Source organism: Neovison vison, chromosome 1, assembly GCF_020171115.1.
Source record: "Neovison vison isolate M4711 chromosome 1, ASM_NN_V1, whole genome shotgun sequence".
Classification (NCBI taxonomy): domain Eukaryota; kingdom Metazoa; phylum Chordata; class Mammalia; order Carnivora; family Mustelidae; genus Neogale; species Neogale vison.
Genome location: NC_058091.1, coordinates 219,390,357 through 219,407,784, shown reverse-complemented (window position 1 = coordinate 219,407,784; position 17,428 = coordinate 219,390,357). Strand labels below are relative to the sequence as shown.

Below are 17,428 nucleotides of genomic sequence, written 5' to 3'. Positions count from 1 at the left end.
TTAATGAGTATCTGTGGTTTCTATAATAATCCCTAGTGTATAATAAGAAAAAAAATTACAGAGTTGTGATTTTAATGATACTGAAACTTGTTTCTGCTTTTACTTTTCAGATTAACAAAATATATTGTGTTACTATGTTTCACTAAATTTTTGAAGGCTGTGGGACTTTTTGAATCATATGATCTCCTAAAAGCAGTTCACATTGTTCAATTCATTTTTATATTAAAACTTGGGTAAGTGTCTGTAGTTCTTTTTTCCTTAATGTTTTATTTATTTGAAACTCTTGTTTTAACTGATTATCTCTAGGAAATTTTAGATAAAATATTTTGTGCTTTTTATTCCTCCTTACACATTTATGATTAAGTTTTCAAAAAAATAAAATACCTAAGGTTAGAGGTACAAAGAGAATTACTGTTTTTTTTTTGAAGACTGTTATACTGTAATAGCTTCCCAAAACTCAACTTGTGCTATAGTTTGTGTTAAAGAGGTTTTTGCACGTTTCTTTCAATGTTCAGCTTAATAGAGGATTGCTGAATTTTCATGTCTGTTTCAGCATTCAGTCTATGCAGGATCTCACATCATTTATCCTCTGAAGAGCTCCACTCTACACCCCTGGGAGAACAAGAGTGAAGAGGGCAGATAATTTCTTAGTATTTTCATAAAAATGGTTTTGACCCCACAGGCTTCCGAAGAGTCTCCAGGCCCTAGGGATTCCCAGACCATACCACTGGTGTAGGTCAGCCTTCCAGCAGGCATAGAATGTAACCTGAGACTTGTTCTGGCACAGATGTTCCTTATTTTCTAAGTTTAACTATGCTGGGCTTTGTTCACAATATGCTCCCTTCACAGTACAGGCTCCTCATATAAAATAAGTTTTACATTATTCTGCACATAGTAAGAAATTCTTTCTGAATAAAGTTTCTTTGGACCTTGAGCTTGATGGTGACCACTCTCTGTAAATAAAAATCCATTAAGACTACAGGAAGTTAATTTTTTTTTTTAAAGATTTTATTTATTTATCGGGGCGGGGGAGAGCGAGCACAGGCAGACAGAGTGGCAGCAGAGGCAGAGGGAGAAGCAGGCTCCCTGCTGAGCAAGGAGCCCGATGTGGGACTCGATCCCAGGACACTGGGATCATGACCTGAGCCAAAGGCAGCTGCTTAACCAACTGAGCCACCTAGGCGTCCCCAGGAAGTTAATTTAATTACTAAAATTTAATTTACTAAGATTTAATTACTAAAATTAAGTGACCATTTTGGGAATTTGAAAGGTGAGGGCATTCTTCATTTCTGTTATTTCTAGACTGTTACTAAGTTTTGGAGAAGATAGGTTGGATTTTTTTTGTTTTGTTTTGTTTTGTTTTGTTTTTTCCTATTTTAAAGTATGAAAAAATATTGAGACTCCTTTCTTTTGTGGCTGGTGAACTGATTCTGAAGGCAATTACAAAATAAGAGTTCCCCAGATATTGCAGTGGAAGCCTTAGTAGAATAAATATTGTTCTCCAGTATAATCTTTTTAGAGGGTAACATATCTTTCAAGTTGTAGTATATTTATTTAAAGTGAGAATCTTTACTTAACATCATACTTTATATATAAGATAAATATTAACATATTAATATTTATATTATATAATGTTTCCTTATTCACAGGACTGCATTTTTTATGGTTTTGTGTCAAAAGCCATTTTCTTCTGGAAAAAGTATTACCAAACACCAGGTGAGTTTTTGCCACATTCCTTTTTTCCTAGCACCTTCCTAGTCATTGGGCCAGGAGAAATGCTCTTTTGTTGATCAGATTACTTAAATGATTTAAGTACACAGCAGAACATTTCCAGAGTTAAATTGCTCTTGACTTGCCTTTTAGTATCAAGTCTTCAAGAGTAAACTGTAAAGTATTAAGATAACAGAATGTTTAAAAATGGAGAAGAGAGTAGAAAAATTTTAAGGTATAAAGTAATTTTTTTTTAAATGCAAGACTCTATTCTAAAGATTTCTAAATGAGACGTGCAGACATGGCCCAAAGCCTAGGACATATGTCATTAGGAGGCAGATAAACCATAGAGGTTAAGAATGAAGCCTCTGGAGTCAGCCAGATTTCATGTTGTGTTTGTCCTCTTTTCGAACTCTTACTTGGAGCAAGTTTCTTAATTTTTCTCTACCTCAATTTTCTTACCTGTAAAATGGAGTTAATAATACCTTTTAATGGAACTGTGAGGAATAAATGAATTAATACATATAAACTTCTTGAAATAGTGCCTGGCATATAGTCAGCAAATAATACGTATTAGCTGTCACCCTTATCATCATCATTATTTTCTTTAGGCACCTGAGGTTCAGGATGCATACCAGAAATCTCCTGCATTCTGTATTGTCATCTCATATTATTACCTCTTTGGACAGGAGTTAGACCCTACTACATGTTTACTTTGTGCAACAACTTAGAGTCCTGTGCCATGACTTTTTAATTAGAATGACAAATTTACGTACCTCTGTTTTAGAGACCATGCATGTTTTGAAAAACAGAATTAATATTTTAATGCCCATCATAACTTTTTTCCCTCTTTTCAAGTAACTCAAGCTCCGAATATCTGGTGGAAAAGAATTTAAAGACTAAAACATTACGTGTTCTAGCAAATTAGTGAGAAACTAATGAAAAAAACCCACAAATTTGTATTTTATAGAAAAAGATCTCAAGATCTAACAACAGACAAGAACATAGAAAATGGAAAACATAATACTGTCTTACAAATCTAGATTTAGTCAAAGGATCTTAACATTTTCTATTTCAGTTCAAAATATGTGATTATTTTTAAAAATGTAATTATTGGGGTGCCTGGGTGGCTTAGTTTTTAACCATCTGCCTTCAGCTCAGGTTATGATCCCGGGGTCCTGGAATCAAGCCTCTCATTGGGCTCCCTGCTCAGCAGGAAGCCTGCTTCTCCCTCTTCCATTCCCCCTGCTTGTGTTCCCTCTCTTGCTCTGTCTCTCTCTGTCAAATAAATAAAAATCTTCATTAAAAAAAATTAAAAAATAAAAATAAAAAATGTAATTATTTAGCCTTTAAAATATTTAAGTGCTACCATTATTTTCTTTCCTTGTATATTTTATTTAAGATTTCGAGATACTAGCAAAACATCTATGACTAAAATTTTTAACTTTTTATTTCCATTCATAGTGGATCAAAATATTTAAACATGCAGTTGCTGGGTGTATCATTTCACTCTTGTGGTTTTTTGGCCTCACTCTTTGTGGACCACTAAGGTAAATAAAAAATGCATATTTTGAATGTTTATTTGTATTTCTTAATTTTGAATATTAGTTTTATTCCATTATATTTTATGTCAGGTATTTTTGTTAAGTTATATATAAATGCTTCTCTTACTCCTATAGCATTGGTTACAACTCAATAGTTATACATGGGGCATTGCTGACAGAACCTGTTTAATATGTGGACTATCTTTTGGTGAACACTGTAAATGTATTGTTCATGTTCTGTTGTGATATTATAGTACTTAAGAGTCCAAACAGTTTCAGAAAATTTTTTTTTTAAAGATTTTATTTATTTATTTGACAGAGAGAGATCACAAGTAGGCAGAGAGGCAGGCAGATAGAGAGAGGAGGAAGCAGACTCCCTGCTGAGCAGAGAGCCCGATGCGGGACTCGATCCCAGGACCCTGAGATCATGACCTGAGCCGAAGGCAGCGGCTTAACCCACTGAGCCACCCAGGTGCCCCAGTTTCAGAAAATTTTTAACATAGGTGATTTTTTATCATCCATTGGTGATCCCTTTTAGCACATGATTTTAGAAACTTAAAGGTCTGAAATGGTAAATGAAATCAATCAGTAGGAAAATCTTTGGGGCACCTGGGTGGGTCAGTCAGTTATGTGTCCGCCTTTGGGTCAGGTCATGATGCCAGGGTCCTGGGATCAAGCCCCGAGTCAGGCTCTCTGCTTACTTGGGAGCCTGCTTCTCCAACTCCCTCTGCCTGCTGCTCTGCCTGCTTGTGTGTATGCTTTCTCTAAAATAAATAAATAAAATCTTTAAAAAATCTGGGGCTGGGGGCACCTGGGTGGCTCAGTTGGTTAAGCTGCTGCCTTTGGCTCGGGTCATGATCTCAGGGTCCTGGGATCGAGTCCCGCATCGGGCTCTCCACTCGGCGGGGAGCCTGCTTCCCTCCCTCTCTCTCTGCCTGCCTCTCTGCCTACTTGTGATCTTTCCCTGTCAAATAAATAAATAAAATCTTTAAAAAAAAAAAAATCTGGGGATGCCTGGGTGGCTCAGTTGGTTAAGTGTCTTCCTTCAGCTCAGGTCATGATCTCAAGGTCCTGAGATCAAGTCCCACATTGGACTACTGGCTCAGCAGGTAGTCTGCTTCTCACTCTACCCTTCCCCCTTGCTTGTGATCTCACTCATTCTTTTTCTCTTTCTCTCTCTCTCTCAAATAAATAAAATCCTTTCTTAAAAAATTTCTTTTCCAGGGGCGCCTGGGTGGCTCAGTGGGTTAAAACTTCTGCCTTCGGCTCGGGTCATGATCCCAGGGTCCTGGGATTGAGCCCCACATTGGGCTCTCTGCTCAGCAGGGAGCCTGCTTCCTCCTCTCTCTCTGCCTGCCTCTCTACCTCCTTGTGATTTCTGTCTGTCAAATAAACAAATAAATCTTTAAAAAAAAAAAAAAAAAGGGTGCCTGGGTGGCTCAGTGGGTCGAGCCGCTGCCTTCGGCTCGGGTCGTGATCTTGGGGTCCTGGGATTGAGTCCTGTATCGGGCTCTCTGCTAGGCGGGGAGCCTGCTTCCTCCTCTCTCTCTCTGCCTGCCTCTCTGCCTACTTGTGATCTCTCTCTGTCAAATAAATAAATAAAATCTTTTAAAAAAAATTTCTTTTCGGGACGCCTGGGTGGCGCAGTTGGTTGGACGACTGCCTTCGGCTCAGGGCGTGATCCTGGAGTCCCGGGATCGAGTCCCACATCGGGCTCCCAGCTCCATGGGGAGTCTGCTTCGCTCTCTGACCTTCTCCTCGCTCATGCTCTCTCTCACTGTCTCTCTCTCTCAAATAAATAAATAAAATCTTTAAAAAAAAAAAAAAAAAAAAAAAAAAAAAAAAAAAAATTTCTTTTCCATTAAGTTATATTTTGTTCTGTATGTTATTAAATCACTGACTGTCCCTGTGTGTTAGGTAGGGAAGAAAAGCGGAATATTGTTAAATTTTTATTTGACTTCTCATTTATACTTATATTTCCTGCTTACAACCTGTCACTACCACCAGCTCCTCGGCCAACACTGCCCCTCTTGTTCTTTATGAAAACCATCAGGGGCCCCTGGGTTTTCAGCTCAAGCCATGATCTCAGGCTCCTGAGATTAAGCACTGCACTGGGCTCTGTGCTTAACATGGAGTCTGCTTGTCCCTCTCCCTCTGTTCCTTCCCCTGCTTTTGCACTCTCTCTCTTAAATAAATAAATTTAATTTAATTTAATAAGCAAAAGCAGCCATCATGCTGGGGTCCTTAGGTGGCTCAGTCAGTTAAGTGTCCAACTCTTGATTTTGGCTCAGGTCATGAGATTGAGCCCTTATCAGCCCTCAACCAGTTAAACATCTAACTCTGTTTTGGGGCTGGTCATGATCTCATGGGTAGTAGGATTGAGCCCCGCATTGGGCTCCCTCTGTCCCTCCCTCTTTCTCTCTAAAAAAACAAAAGACAAAAAAAAGTCAGGATGTCTTCTTGAGTTTCCCTCTGTCCCTCCCCGCAGCTCTCCTTTTGGTCACTCCTCTCTCTCTCTCAGATAAATAAATAAATCTTCAAAAAATAATAAAGGGAACCTTCATGTATCTAGCACCCAGCCCCCAAAATAAAACCTTACCAATACCTTTGAAACCCTGTGTGCCACTCCTGACTGTGTCCCCATCTCCCCCTACCCTTCGGTGCAATCAGCATCTTGTTTTGTTTTTCTTTATTTTTTAAGATTTTATTTATTTGACAGAGAGAAGGACAACCAGAAAGGGAACACAAGCAGGGGAGAGGGGGAGAGGGAGAAGCAGGCTCCCTGCTGAGCAGAAAACCCAACTCTTTATAGCTCAATCCCAGGACCCCCAGCATCATGACCTGAGCTGAAGGCAGACGCTTCATGACTGAGCCCCCCCAGGTGCCCCTTAAGTTTTGCTTTTCATTTTCTTCGTTTTCTATATAGTTTTTTCACATGTGTCTTTTTTTATGTTTAACTTTGCAAGTTGTTTACTTTGTATGAGTAGAATTCCATTGCATGCATGTTCTACAGCGTACTTTTCCTACTTATTTATTTATTTTTAAGATTTTTTTTTTTAATTTGACAGAGAGAGAGATCACAAGTAGGTAGAGAGGCAGGCAGAGAGAGAGGGGGATCACAAGAGGCAGAGAGGCCGAGCAGAGAGCCCAATGTGGGGCTCGATCCCAGGACCCTGAGATCATGACCCAAGCTGAAGGCAGAGGCCTAGCCCACTGAGCCACCCCGGTGCCCTACTTTTTCCTTTAATGTTATATTTGAGACTTGCCCATATTGATGCATATGAGGTATATATGTAGTTCATTCATTTGATGGCAGTTTTTTGAAATATGATTCATATACTGTAACATTCATTCTTTTTATTTTAGTCCATTTGGGCTGTTATAACAGAAATACTGTGTCGACTGGGTGGCACCTTTTTTTTTCTTTTTTAAGATTTATTAATTTATTTTATAAGGAGCATGCATGAGTGGGGTGAGGAACAAAGGGGGAGAGAGAAGCAGACTCCCCACTGAGTGCAGAGTCTGATGTGAGGCTCGATCCCATGACCCTGAGATCATGATCTGAGATGAAATCAGGAATTGGAAGCTTAACCAACTGAGCAACCCAGGTGCCCCATAGACTGGGTGGCTTTTAAACAACATAGATTTATTTCTTAGTTCTGGAGACTGGGAATTCTAATATCAAGGTGAGGCAGATTGTCTGGTGAGGGACTACTTCCTGGTTCATAGACAGCTATCTTTTCTCAGTAACCTCACATGGCAGAACAGGCAAAGAGAATACTCTTATGGTCTTTTTTTTATTTTATTTTATTTATTTATTTGACAGAAATCACAAGTAGTTGGAGAGGCAGGCAGAGAGAGAGAGGGAAGCAGGCTCCCTGCTGAGCAGAGAGCCCGATGCGGGACTCGACCCCAGGACCCTGAGATCATGACCTGAGCCGAAGGCAGCGGCTTAACCCACTGAGCCACCCAGGCGCCCCCTCTTATGGTCTTTTTGATGAGGACTCCAATCTCATTCATGAGGGAGGGTTCCACCCTCGTGACCTATGTATCCCAAAGGTCCCACTTCCAAACACCATGACACTAGAGGTTGGGTTTAACATGAATTTAAGGGGGACTCAAATATGCAGTCTATACCACATTTGAAGTGTACAATTCAGGTGCGCCTGGGTGGCTCAGTGGGTTAAGCATCTGCCTTCAGCTCAGGTCATGATCCCAGGTCCTGGGATTGAGCCCCTCATCAAGCTCCTTGATCAGCAAGGAGCCTGCTACACCCCCTGCTTGTACTCACTTACTGTCTCTCTCTGTCAAATAAATAAATCTTAAAAAAAAAAATTCTCTTAATAAAAAAATAAGGCATACAATTCAGCATTTCTTTTTTTTTTTTTAAAGATTTTATTTATTTATTTGACAGAGAGAGATCACAAGTAGGCAGAGAGGCAGGCAGAGAGAGAGAGAGGAGGAAGCAGGCTCCCTGCTGAGCAGAGAGCCCGATGCAGGACTCGATCCCAGGACCCTGAGATCATGACCTGAGCCGAAGGCAGCGGCTTAACCCACTGAGCCACCCAGGTGCCCCCAATTCAGCATTTCTTAATATATTCATAGAATTTCATTCATTTTTATTGTTGTATAATAGTCCGTTGAATGGGCATATTCCTTATTATTTATTCTCTTACGAGTGACATTTAGGTTGGGGCTACTGGGGACAAAGCTGATAGGAGCAACCCTCTAAGTGTTTCCTGGTACACATATACAAGAAATTGATGTGATATAATCCTATAAGTTATACCATTTCAGCTTTTTTTCTCCTTTTTTTTTTTTAATTAAAATTAAGTAGGCTCTACGCCCAACATGGTACTTGAACTGACCACCAAGATCAGGAGTGAGGTGCTCTACCAGCTGAACTAACCAAGTTACCCTAGTTTCACCCTTTCTGGGGTAGATAAGGCCAGAAGATAGATTATTCCAAAGCAATTGTCCCTATTTATTCTTCTCAGTGTTTTGTGAAATCAAGGAGAAATATTTATTTTCTCTTACTGCAGTTGAATTCATGTTTCTCATTGAAAAATCAGATGTATTTTGTGAATGATAATGTTGTATTTTTATAGGACTTTGCTGCTATTTGAACACAGTGATATTGTTGTCATCTCACTACTCAGTGTTTTGTTCACTAGTTCTGGAGGAGGACCAGCAAAGGTAAAATTTTCTGTTATTAGTTACTTGAAAATTGAAAGTTATGCATGTGAAATATTATCCAAATCAATTAAATAAAATCTTTCACCATTTAAAAGAATGCAGGGGCTTTTTCTGCTAATTTTAACTTTTTTTCTTACAAACTTTTTTTAACTTTTTATTCTGAAATCATCATATATCCAGGGAAGTTGCAAAAATAGCACCAAGAGTGCCCTTCACTCAATTTCAGTGGTAATTTCTTACCCAACTCAATTACACTATCAAAATCAAGAAATTAACATTGGTACAATTCATAGACCTTATCAAGACACTGAACAGATTGATCACCACAGAGATTTCTGTCATGCTGTACCCAAGTCTCTTGCCCATCTCGTTTTTAACCCTTATCCATCATCTTTAGAAAACACTATGAACACTTGTTATAAAGTCTGATGGATATTTACCCAACATTTTGCCAACTAGGCCTTATTTATCTTAGTAATTTAAGTACTATCCTTTTTTGGTAAAGGAGTCAAGAATCTGTAATTCCAAATTTTTGTATCTGCAGTATTTTTTTTTTTTAAAAGATTTTATTTATTTATTTGAAAGGGAGACAGTGAGAGAGAGCTTGAGAGGTGAGGAGGTCAGAGGGAGAAGCAGACTCCCCATGGAGCTAGGAGCCCAATGCTGGACTCCAGGATCATGACCTGAGCTGAAGGCAGTTGCTTAACCAACTGAGCCACCCAGGTGCCCCAGTATTTCTTTTTTACTGGATAGTTTGCTGTGCATGGTGCATTGTCCCAGTTATAGGGGAAAGGAGAAATAAAGACAAATAATATGTAGTAGTCCCTGTTCTAAAAGGAGCTGTTGAGGCTAAGTAATGAGGCAGATGAATAAAATTAAGTGAACAAAGTAACATACCAGGTAGAGCAGAGAGACCACCTAACCCATAGATTTCAAATGGGATCATTAATATTAAAGCAGATGCCACTATTTCATCTCACTCATAGAATACTCTAAAATAAATATCAGGTAGATTGAAGTATTTTGTCAATAAAAATGCATAATATACAGAAATATTAATATAGTAGGGGCGCCTGGGTGGCTCAGTGGGTTAAGCCGCTGCCTTCGGCTCAGGTCATGATCTCAGGGTCCTGGGATCGAGCCCTGCTTCGGGCTCTCTGCTCAGCGGGGAGCCTGCTTCCTCCCCTCTCTCTGCCTGCCTCTCTGCCTGCTTATAATCTCTGTCTGTCACATAAATAAATAAAATCTTTAAAAAAAAAAAGAAAGAAAGAAATATTAATATAGTATAATATGTAAATATATGTAAATACATAACTATAATATAAAACACTATACGTAAATGTGATATACTATAGTATGTAAAATATAAACAGCCATAAACGTGTATAATATATAAAACATCGATACATATATAATATAAAAAGTAGGTGGATAATTAACTACAAGCAAAGAACTTTCTGAGCATAAAAGCCGTAGGGAAGGGGTGCCTGGGTGGCTTAGTGGCTTAAGCCTCTGCCTTCAGCTCAGGTCATGATCTCAGGGTCCTGGGATCGAGACCCACGTCGGGCTCTCTGCTCAGCAGGGAGCCTGCTTCCCTCTCTCTACCTGCCTCTCTGCCTACTTATGATCTCTCTCTCTCTGTCATATAAATAAATAAAATCTTTTTTAAAAATTCTTTTAAAATAGAGGTGCCTGGTGGCTCAGTGGGTTAAAGCCTCTGCCTTCGCCTCAGGTCATGATCTCAGGATCCTGGGATCGAGCCCCACATTGGGCTGTCTGCTCAGCGGGGAGCCTGCTTCCCCCTCTCTTTCTGCCTGCTTCTAGCCCACTTCTGATCTGTCTGTCAAATAAATTAATAAGATCTTTAAAAAAAATTTTTTTTTTAACGATTTTATTTATTTGACAGAGAGAGAGAAATCACAAGTAGGCAGAGAGGCAGGCAGAGAGAGAGAGGGGAGAAAGCAGGTTCCCTGCGGAGCAGAGAGCCCGATGTGGGGCTCGATCCCAGAACTCTGGGATCATGACCTGAGCCGAAGGCAGAGGCTTTAACCCACTGAGCCACCCAGGCGCCCCCCCCCAAAAAATTTTTTTTCTAATAAAAATAAAGCAGTGGGGAAAAATCATAATGGAAAAACTCAGTACATTTGACTTCATAGCAATTTTAAGTTTCTGTGTAACAGAAATCGTGCGAACAACAACAACAGAAAACTATCACAAGTAAAAGTTTTATGTTTCTTTCAAAATATAAATTAGTAAAGTCAGTTAAGAAAAATGCATAAGATTCTCAATAAAAATGAGCCAAGGGCAGGGAAAGACAACTCACAAAAGAAATACAAATGACTTTAAAACATTAAAAAAAAAAAAAACCGGGTAGCCCCTGGCTGGCACAGTCGGTTAGGCATCGACTGTTGGTTTCAGCTTAGGTCATGATACCAGGGTTGTGAGACTGAGCCCTGTGTAGGCTCCTTGTTCATTCAGTGTGGAGTCTGCTTGACACTCTCTCCCTCTTCCTCTGCCCCTCCCACCTTTCTCTCAAATAAATAAATCTTTTAAAAATATAATTAAAAATAAATAAAAATTTTGCTGCCCTAATACTCAGAAATGAGAATATGCATCGTACACATCATGCCATTAGTGTCTATAATGAATCTGGGCGTCTATCCAGGAACATAGCATGTGTTTTTTTCTTTGTTATGACTGAAGCCCTACAAAATTCTCAGTTGCCCTCTTTAACAAAAAATTAAATTATATTCTGGCTGTTGTTGATATTGTCATATTCTAATTTAATGAAAATTATGAAATTTAAAATTGTGTGGTTTATGTATACTGACATTTGTCAAGATATCCATCTACCACACTAACAAAGAATTTATCAAGTGTAGTGGTAATCATGTTCATGAATAAAATAGGATTCTCACTTTTTTTTTTTTAAAGATTTGATTTATTTATTTGACAGAAATCACAAGTAGGCAGAGAGGCAGGCAGAGAGAGAGAGAGAGAGAGAGCAGGAAGCAGGCTCCCCGCCGAGCAGAGAGCCCGATGCGGGGCTCGATCCCAGAACTCCGGGATCATGACCTGAGCCGAAGGCAGAGGCTTTAACCCACTGAGCCACCCAGGCGCCCCGGATTCTCACTTAAATTTTAACTTTTATTTGGGGCCCCTGGGTGGCTCAGTGAGTTAAAGCCTCTGCCTTCAGCTCGGGTCATGGTCCCAGGGTCCTGGGATTGAGCCCCGCATCGGGCTCTCTGCTCTGCGGGGAGCCTGCTTCCTCCCCTCTCTCTCTCTGCTTGCTTCTCTATTTGTGATTTCTCTCTCTCTGTCAGATAAATAAAACCTTTAAAAAAAAAAAAGATCATTTAAATTTTAATTTTTATTTAATGAAAATGTGTGGCAGTATACTTGTAAATTTGTTTTGTTTTATACTTGTAAATTTATAAATACAGAATGTATCATAATGGCTTTTATACCCAACATTCTGAACTATTTGCATAAACTAGGCAGTATGTTCTTCCTAATTTACTTTTGTCAAAATCCTTTTCTGAGATGAGAACATAAACTTATAAAAAAAAGAATTATCAGCTTTTTTTTTTTAAGATTTTATTTATTTATTTGACAGAGATCACAAGTAGGCAGAGACGCAGGCAGAGAGAGAGAGAGAGGAGGAAGCAGGCTCCCCACCGGGCAGAGAGCCCAATGCGGGGCTCGATCCCAGGACCCTGGGATCATGACCTGAGCCGAAGGCAGAGGCTTTAACCCACTGAGCCACCCAGGCACCCCAGAATCATCAGCTTTTAAATGCTCTACACTTTTGCTGAATATGAGAAATGACTTGCTAATTTTCCTAATGTGCCTCTTATTCTTTTTCCCTAGAAGAATGGTAACTAGAATATTGATATTATTGTAAATGAACTGTCTTCTCTATCACATGTTGTAGAATAAAATAAGTTCCTACTAATTACTCTGTAGCTGCTTGGGCTTTTAGGAAAATTAATTCTGCAAACACTAATAGTTTGTGCACGGTAACCCGGCTAGCCCTCTTAGCAAGGAGACAGTTCAGGTTGTCATTCCTATGTGTCTTAAATGCCTTCAAAATATCCTGCATAATTTGTTGGAGCTCTTTACTTGTTTATGTTACTGTTAATACTGCAAATTTAGGGGCGCCTGGGTGGCTCAGTCTGTTAAGCTTCTGCGTTCAGCTCAGGTCGTGATCCAGGGTCCCAGGATCAAGCCCCACATCGGACTCCCTGCTCAGTGGAGAGCTGGCCTCTCTCTCTCCCTCTGCTGCTCCCCTTGCTTGTGCGCTCACGCTCGCTCTCTCTTTCTCTGTGTCAAATAAATAAATCTTTTTTTTTAACAAATAAAATATTTAAAAAAATATACTGCAAATTTATATTGTATAGTAGAAAGGTTTTAATGTGAGATGTTATTTTTTCTTTAAATATTTATTTAGAAAATAATTTTTCTTTAGCATTTATATAATCATGGTCTTGAACATCAACTCTTAAAATAGCCATCCTTGCTAATATTTTCTTCATTTTCAGACAAGAGGGGCTGCTTTTTTCATTATTGCTGTAATCTGCCTATTGCTTTTTGACAATGATGATCTCATGGCTAAAATGGCTGAACACCGTATCCTTTTACAATAGATTGAAATACTTTAGTCTTGCGGAAAAATAGAAGACTGGCAGAATGGGACAAGAAGGAGGATTGAATTAAAGTCAGTCATGAAAAAATAAAAATAAAATCAGTCATGAATGAAACTTCCATGGGTTAATGTAGGTATTCAAATAATGAGTAAATTTAGAATAAATTAAGTATTTTATAGCATTTCCATCAATATCTTCTACAGGGACAGTGAAAGACTATTTTAGAATATCCTAGTGCTTTAAAAAAATTTTTTTTTTACTTGCTTGTCAACAAAATCACTCTGTTGGCTCCCTTGTAACAAATTTAATGATTTAAATGCTCAATTTAGAAGTCAGTTGCAATTATTAAATATAAACTTCTTTGAAATTTATTGAAAAATCTTTGACATCTTCTTGCCTGAAAGAAAAAGCTGAGTTCCTTCACCTAGTAATCACTCTCTTGATCTAAACTGTTAGGTCTAGTCGAGCTTCCACTACTCTGTAACCCCAACTTTCCAGTCAAATATGTACACTCATTATCCTCTACAAACAGACTTGCCTTGTTCTTCCCTGTCTATACACCTTTGCCCACTCCATTCAGCTGACCTTAGATTACCAGTTTTGATTCTTCTGGTTGTCATAAAGCCTGTCATTTAACTAAGTAACAGTTTACTTTGTTACAATGAAAGAGAGTGGTGTGACTTTGCAGAACAGGTTGCTTGTGATATGCCACCCATGCCCCTTTCTGCTTGCTACTTGCTTTACTGAGGTTTATGTGGTTAGTGATTTAGAAACAGATTTAGGACTGATTTGACATACTCTGAAAGAACAACCTTAATTTCATGACAGTAGTGGTCCAAGAAGTTCCTTGCTCTTGTCCCTTTGTCATACTTACAGTATACATGCATGTACTTTTGGAGGTTGACTTCTAAAATTTAACAACTATTTCTCAAGGGCTATTCTAATTGTTTTGGAAAAAACAAAAGAAATACAGGCAGTCCCAATTTGTAAATCATTTCCCCAAATTAAATTTTTAATTTTTTTGTTTTTAAGGGCAATAAACTGTTGGCAAGTAGTCAGGTTTGGGGCCCCCAAACTAGTATATTGTCAGCCTAAAATAATGTAACTAAAATTATAGGAGGACTTCAGGATTCAAGGAGTTAATATTTGGGGTTATTTTTTTTCCTTTACTGCAACTCACTTAGCTGAAGGACATCATGACAGTGCTCTAACTCACATGCTTTACACAGCCATTGCCTTCTTAGGTGTGGCAGATCACAAGGTATGTTCTTTTCTTTGTTCCTAATGTGATCGAGAGATTGTAAAAAAGTAGAGCAACTATAACTTTAAAAGTGCACTTGAAATAAGTTGCAGTAATTTACAGTACTGCCTGACATTTAAGTAGTTCAGTAATGTGGGGTATGGAAGAGAAACATTAATAGCTCCATTTCTTCAAATATTATGTATTTAAGGATTGAGCATTGGCTGTGTGTTTCTAATGAAACTTATCTAATTTTACTCATAGGGTGGAGTATTGTTGCTAGTACTGGCTTTGTGTTGTAAAGTTGGTTTTCATACAGCTTCCAGAAAACTCTCTATAGATGTTGGTGGAGCCAAACGTCTTCAAGCTTTATCCCATCTTGTTTCTGTGCTTCTCTTGTGCCCATGGGTCATTGTTCTTTCTGTGACAACTGAGGTAAGAGTAGGAATTTATTGGTAATAAGTAAAATGATTTGCTCTTACTTAAAAATTTTAGTTCAGTACATTGTATTTTATTTTGCTTTGAGCTTGCAAGTATCTTAAATTATCATTGCTTTTTATGACAATTTTTGGAAAAATTTTGGGGTAAATTTTACTGTTTATAGAAAATACAAATTAGGTACTATTACATTTATGTATTCATCCCATTCCTGTGGCCCAAAGGAATCAATTAAAGAATATGTATTTATTTTAGAGAGAATGGGTGACCTGGGGGAGGAGCAGAGGGAAAGGGACAAGCCGACTCCACGCTGAGCCTGTTGCAGGGCTTGATCCCACAACCCTGAGATCATGACCTGAGCAGAAATCAAAAGTCGGACACCTAATCAACTGAGCCACCAAGACGCTGAAGAACCTGTTTAATAGTTACTGTGTGTTACAGACAAGGATTGTGGGTCACCTAGAATTTATATAATCATTAAACCATAGCACTTTTATTTTTAATACTTTGGGGGTTACTGGGAAATATACTAATATTTTACAGCTCTTAGCATTTTATGAATCATATTGAGTTAGAATATTTGTTTAAATATAAAGGGATTAACTAAAGCATAAGACATGAACTTGATTCCAGTGCACTACTAACAATTTATTTTTTTTTCTTTTTTAATTTCTAGAGTAAAGTCGAGTCTTGGTTTTCTCTCATAATGCCTTTCACAACAGTTATCTTTTTTGTCATGATCCTGGATTTCTATGTCGATTCCATTTGTTCAGTCAAAATGGAAGTTTCCAAATATGCCCGCTATGGATCCTTTCCCATTTTTATTAGTGCTCTACTTTTTGGAAATTTTTGGACACATCCAATAACAGACCAGCTTCGAGCTTTGAACAAAGCAGCACACCAGGAAAGCACTGAACATGTCCTGTCTGGAGGAGTGGTAGTGAGCGCTATATTCTTCATTTTGTGTGAGCATTTTTCCCCTTAGGAAATTTCATCTCATGGATTCTGATGTTGAAATCATTTACTTAGTTTGGGAATTTGTTCAGGGCTTGCATTTAGTGCTGACAGATGCCATCTTGGTTTTGGTAGCTTAAACTTTCAAAACATTTTTAATGTTATTTTTTTCCCTTTTTTAAAAGCTGCCAACATCTTATCATCTCCTTCCAAGAGAGGACAGAAAGGCACCCTAATTGGATATTCTCCTGAAGGAACACCTCTTTATAATTTCATGGGTGATGCTTTCCAGCATAGCTCCCAATCGATCCCCAGGTTTATTAAGGAATCACTAAAACAAATTCTTGAGGAGAATGACTCTAGGCAGATCTTTTACTTCTTGTGTTTGAATCTGGTAAGATTTTTATATATTTGTGACATTTCCTAAAAACTACATTTTCTTTCAGTAATAGGAAGATTACAGGATCACATTCAGACTACTTAAGCAAACCATTTCTGAGGCATTTTAGATGCATTAGTTTAGTGTACTATTTTATTTTATTTTTTTAAGATTTTATTTATTTATTTGTCAAAGAGCACTAGCAGGCAGAGTGGCAGAGAGAGAAGCAGGCTTCCTGCTGCACAAGGAGCCCGATTTGGGACTTGATCCCAGGACCCTGGGATCATGACCTGAGCTGAAGGCAGAGACTTAACCCACTGAGCCACCTAGGCACCCCCCTACCCCTGAGATTGCTAACATTTTATAGCCTAGTGTATTAAGTTCTACAGACATGAATGAAACTATCTCTATTTCAATAATTTATAAGATGAACATATCTGATATAGTATAGTATCTTACAGTTGTTTGTTTGTTTTAAGATTTGTTTATTTGTCTGACAGAACGTGCACAAACTGGGGTAGTGGCAGAGCAGGCAGGAAAGAAGCAGGCTCCCCACTGAGCAAGGAGCTGAACGAAGGACTTGATCCCAGAACCCTAGGATCATGACCTGAGCCAAAGGCAGATGCTTAACCAACTGAGCCACCCAAGTGTCCCTGTCTTACAGTTTATATGAAATGAAATGAAGTGGCAGTTATATCTTTAAGAAAGGTTTGCATAATAAAAGGTGGCTCAGTTGGTTAAGCCCCTGCCTACCGCTCAGGTCACCATCTCAGAGTCCTGGGATTGAGCTACACACCTGGGCTCCTTGCTCCGAGGGGAGTCTCATTCTCCCTCTCTCTCTGCCTGTTGCTTCCCTGCTTGTGCTCACTTGCTCCCTCTCCCTCTCTCTGTCTCTCTCTCTGTCAAATAAAAAAATCTTTAAGAAGAAGTTTTTTTAACTAAAGGGTTAAAATTGTCATGATTAAGTTCTGTTAAATCTCTTGAGACAGTATTTCCTAACATCCTCCCGTTTTTCTTTAAATGTATTTTTTAGCTTTTTACCTTTGTTGAATTATTCTATGGCGTGTTGACCAATAGTCTGGGTCTGATCTCAGATGGATTTCACATGCTCTTTGACTGCTCTGCTTTGGTCATGGGTCTTTTTGCGGCCTTGATGAGTAGATGGAAAGCAACTCGGATTTTTTCCTATGGGTAGGTACACTGACCATCAAGGTGATATAATACAATGGAAAAATCTAAGGGCAAATTCCATCTTAGGGAATAAAATTTTATTACTCTTAATACAAGTAATTAAATACAAGTAATTTTTAATTACTTTAAT

At 38.6% G+C, this 17,428-nt stretch overlaps 1 protein-coding gene across 2 annotated transcripts in view; it reads left to right on the top strand.

Annotated features, from left to right (window-relative positions):
* Positions 1–17,428, top strand: part of SLC30A5 (solute carrier family 30 member 5) — a 38,463-nt gene that overhangs the window by 8,873 nt on the left and 12,162 nt on the right. For both annotated transcript variants that reach the window (XM_044267819.1, XM_044267820.1), the window contains exons 2-11: positions 111–233; positions 1,650–1,716; positions 3,175–3,260; positions 8,363–8,450; positions 12,992–13,079; positions 14,281–14,357; positions 14,601–14,771; positions 15,451–15,739; positions 15,914–16,122; positions 17,141–17,298. In XM_044267819.1, coding sequence (XP_044123754.1) covers positions 111–233; positions 1,650–1,716; positions 3,175–3,260; positions 8,363–8,450; positions 12,992–13,079; positions 14,281–14,357; positions 14,601–14,771; positions 15,451–15,739; positions 15,914–16,122; positions 17,141–17,298 — 1,356 coding nt within the window. The remainder of the gene's footprint in view (positions 1–110; positions 234–1,649; positions 1,717–3,174; positions 3,261–8,362; positions 8,451–12,991; positions 13,080–14,280; positions 14,358–14,600; positions 14,772–15,450; positions 15,740–15,913; positions 16,123–17,140; positions 17,299–17,428) is intronic.